The sequence below is a fragment of the Benincasa hispida genome, chromosome 7, assembly GCF_027475165.1.
Source record: "Benincasa hispida cultivar pf3 chromosome 7, pf3_genome.v1.1, whole genome shotgun sequence".
In the NCBI taxonomy this organism is placed as follows: domain Eukaryota; kingdom Viridiplantae; phylum Streptophyta; class Magnoliopsida; order Cucurbitales; family Cucurbitaceae; genus Benincasa; species Benincasa hispida.
The window spans coordinates 42826965-42831217 of NC_143484.1; the positions used below are offsets into that span (position 1 = coordinate 42826965).

General features: G+C 35.1%; 1 protein-coding gene across 2 annotated transcripts; it reads right to left on the minus strand.

The window, feature by feature from the left end:
- Window positions 1-327: 327 nt before the first annotated feature.
- On the minus strand, window positions 328-3609 carry EMB3136 (Ribosomal protein L10 family protein). Of its 2 annotated transcripts, none has more exons than XM_090315506.1 (2): window positions 2725-3609; window positions 328-702 (listed from the first exon to the last, which is right to left on the minus strand). In XM_090315506.1, the coding sequence occupies exon 1, from the start codon at window positions 3582-3584 to the stop codon at window positions 2757-2759; it is 828 nt and encodes a 275-aa protein (XP_090171632.1). In that variant the 5' UTR covers window positions 3585-3609; the 3' UTR covers window positions 328-702; window positions 2725-2756. The 2 variants fall into 2 exon arrangements, with proteins under 2 accessions (XP_090171632.1, XP_038893368.1); XM_039037440.2 differs by lacking the exon at window positions 328-702 and adding an exon at window positions 2319-2506.
- Between the last annotated feature and the right edge of the window lie 644 nt (window positions 3610-4253).

Genomic DNA, 4253 nt, shown 5'->3' on the forward strand with positions numbered 1-4253 from the left:
CAAACATTTGTTAACTCATTCCCGTTGGAAGCATTATTATAAAGTTCACGTTATGACAAAAGATTGTGTGGTAATAGAAGTAGCCCTTTGAATTGTTTGGACATTTAAAGAAAACATGCCTAACATAAGTCTAGCACGGGTGAGATATCTACTCGTTTTTTGATCAAAAAATTCAATTTGAACATAATTCAACTAGTTAATACATTAGTAACTTCCTTTTTAAGTCATAAATCCCTATTTTTCTCTCTACCTTTGCACAATTATTTTCATATTCCGCAGTAGTCCAAACATTCAAGAAAGTCCTTTCAAAGAAGAAGAAGAAAAAAAAAACCAAGAATGTTAAAATATCAATATTTAGTATAAAGGTTTCATAAGCTGTAAGTTATTCTATGTAGGCCTAATAAACTTGTCCCTTGGGACAAGTACAACCACCAAGCACACAACCATATACCAAACACAGACTTAGTTTCTTTAACTCTAGAATCTAGACTACACAAGTCTATCCTATGACCCAAACATCTCCGAAGTCTACCAGCTTCGAAACTCAAAACTTTTCAATAGATCGAAAAAGTTCGATGGGAAAGAAAGTAAGCAGGTCGACAGAGGGAATCCGGCGTCTAAGCACCACCTCTGTTACTTCCCTGCTCCAGTAACAACTGAATGTGTTATATCTGCCATGAATTCTCATTCATATCTATATATCTGCCATGAATTCTATCGTTTTAGTTTTGTTTACTAAACCAGATAGCATATCAAGATTTTCACAAAACTGCAAAGGGAAGTCAAAGTAATCGAAGCTAAAAAGTCAAGGTTAGAATTAATCAGAGAAGCTACTTTTCGACGAAAATATGTTTAAATAACTGTTCTTTTTTCTCTTTTTGTTTAAAGAGATGATTTTTAATTAGCAAGCAAGGAATTCCTTCCTTCTAAAATCAGGGTAGCTTCAATGCTACTATAAGCCTTTATAGGTCACTCGAACACAGAAAACTCTCTTTCAAAAGGCCTCTAATATCAACATTGTGTAGTACAGCAACAAATATATGCTAGAAGTCCTACAAAGGACTCACTTACGTGTAACCAAATGTACAACATGGAACAACGCTATCGAACAAACATACATAAAATAAATCAAACAAGCGAACCAATAATTGAAAGTCAGGACAGCTTTTAAGGTGGTTCTCTACTTTGGAGGCAAGACCTGAAATTCTAAGAACTTATTTTCCACACATGCCTGTCTGGTCAAGCTTCTCTAATATGGTCGCCAAACACACAAATTGAACTAAAAGTCAACAACTTCAAGTTGAGGGCTGTGTGGCTAAGTTATTTCATAGACAGAGAGGCTACAATTCAGTTGGTTTTCTAACCAGCATTTGAATGCCTCTTTTCAAGCCATTGCAGCAATTCTTTGAAATCTTTGTTAAAGGTCTTAACTCAGGTTTCAGATGGGTTTTGAATATTTGGAATGATGAATAGTGCATTTTTAGCTAATTAGAAAAACTCAAAATTTTCACGATGTTTGGTTACATACAACAGAGTGATTTTGGAATTTCCAAAAACACTTCAAAATGCTTATAAAAAGAAGAAAAAAATGTTTCACTCCCAAAGTTTACATTAGAAAGTAACTTCAAACTCACTACAACTGAAACAAACAGCCATTAAACAGACAAACAATAGAAACTAGCAGCCTAGCACCATTATCAGGTAAGTCCAAGAGCAGTTGCAGTAGAACAGAAAGTTGGAACACATAGTTTTACAATGAAACGTTAAGAGCTATCTAAATAAAACCAAACATCTAATGCCTAGTTGGATAACCATTTATGGCTTTCCTTGTTCCATTATCTTCTTTTTAGAATTGCTTTCAAAATTCAAGCTAAGTTTTGAACGGAAAAGTAGCTTTTACATCTTTTTTTTTTTTTTTTTTTGGGAGCAAGCAAGCTAAGTTTTTCTGGGATTTCATATTTGGTGAATTTGGTTGGCAAATTGCCTTCCCTTTGCACCTTAGGGACATTCTCTCTCTTGCTCAATGGTTATCCATTCAAAATGGAGAAGACTCTTTGGCTGAAATTTAAGCGGGGGCTTAGCTTGAGCAAAACTCTTGTATTTTCACAGATAAGGAACAAGACTATCAAACCTTTCTTGCCTCCAGTACCTTTATTTCTCTTGGTGTAAATTAAGCCTTCTGTTTTTGTAGTTACGGTCTCACTAATATCACAAACAATCAGAGAAGTTTTTTTTTGTAATCCACCGGATAGGATTTCTTCTTTTGCTATTTCATCTCATCAATAAAATTCTACTATTTCCATAAAAGGAAAAACAAGTTTTTAGAAACTTGCTGTTTTCTTAGAATTTTGACTATGATTTCAAATGTTTATTTTCCTAGTAGAGGTGTAAACTATGTAAAGAACTTGGAGAAAATGAACACAATTTTCAAAAACCAAATTGTTACTCAACGGTGTCTCGGCATCTCAATCATAAACTCTTAAAATCTTTTCCCTATGTTGAAAACCTACATGCAAAAAATATAAATTGATCATCAAGCTTGTCAAAAATCAACAGCTTAGAAAGAATTTCAACTTTACACCAATTCTACAATGCTCATTTCTCATAGAGTGTCTATTTCTCCTGACAACAACTTTTAATATTAACTTACAGCTAACAATGGAAACCAATCATACATTATGCTGTAGGCAGCTAATTCAGAAGGGGGGTCTCATATTAACTTACAGCTAACAATGGAAGCTCTTCTTCTATGTACATTACTGCCCGCCGCCACTGCCGCCGCCTTGCTCCTCCAATTTCTGCACATAGGCTTTCAAAACCATCAACAATTCCCTCGCCGGAGCCTGTATCGTTCCGACCAAGCTGGACGCCGGAGCCTGCAACAGACCCAACATTTTGGCATAAACCTCCGCTCTCGACGGCATTGTCTCTAACGCCTTGAATTCATCCGGCCCGTAATATTTCCCCTCGAAAACCGCTCCAGTGAAATCATTATCCTCGAGCTTCTTCTCCTTCTGGAAATCCCTATAAGGCTTAATTGCAGCCGGAATTTCCTCGGAGTGGACAAATAACCATACATTCATGCCCTTCATACAGGGCTTTAGAGCTTCCCAAGAGGTCCCTTCAATCGCTTTAAGAACGAGCGTGTTTTTAGCGACAATGAGCTTTGAGGTTTCGGGAAGAGATCGACGGAGTTCTTGAAATTGCTTGACGGTGAAGCCTTTGTACTTGATTCCAGCCAATAGATAGCAGTCTTCGAGCTGTTGTTTGACTGTTTCAACGGTTTCTTCTTTCTTAGTGCGGGAAATGGCGGCGGCGACCATGAGACCGCGATAATGGCGGGTTTGATTGGTGGAATGGCGAGGGGGAGAGAAGGAAAATGGGTTTGTGGGTCTGTTTAGGGTTAGAATTTGAGAAGAAGAAGAAGAAGGGGGCGTGAAGGAGGTAAAGCTTAGAAGAGAAGCTTCCATGGCGGAATCTGAGAGGTTTGGGGAAGAAGAAGAGAGGACAGAGTTGATTTTGGGGCTTATCTTATCACTGCTTCGGTTTGAAGACCATGGCCGGGAGAGAAATGGAAATTCCATAAATTGCTCCAACTTTCTTAAATGTCCCTCGAGTCCTATTTTTTTAGTCCGTAATTTAAACGAAATTATTAATTTATACTCTAAATTTATGAATTTACACATTTTTTCAAATTTTGTTCTTTTTTTAGTTTGTTTCGATTTTTAAATTTTAGAGTAGGTTTGAGAATGATTTTTAAGCGATATCTTATATAAGTCGGTGTCTATCAATATTTTTTTTTATTATTTTTATAAGTAGTTTGACATTTTTTATATGTAAAAATTTCTCAATTTTTAAATGGTTAAAATTATTATGAAATATATTTTAATGATTTAAAACTAAATTTCATGAAGTAAACATTGTATTTTAAAGCGAAAGCGAGCATAGTTCAATTGACGTATGAACGTGCTAATAATTACGAGGTCGGTCGGTCGAATCCTCTACCCTCAATTGTAATTAAAAAAAATATTACATTTAAAAATGTAAAATTAAATACTAAATTAATTTTGAGTTATTGAAAACATGTTAGGAAGTGATTTTTGAGCTTGACAAAAGTGAATTTAACAATTTTAAAATCAATCTCAAACATCCACTTAAACTAGTTCTGTTTCAATTTTTGAACTTTTAAATTTATCATGGTTTACTATCGAAATTTTAAACCATTGTATTATATTATAAATATTACAGTAAAT

Coding starts and splice junctions, on each gene's coding strand:
- EMB3136 (XM_090315506.1), bottom strand. CDS start 3,584: ATGGAATTTCCATTTCTCTCCCGGCCATGGTCTTCAAACCGAAGCAGT.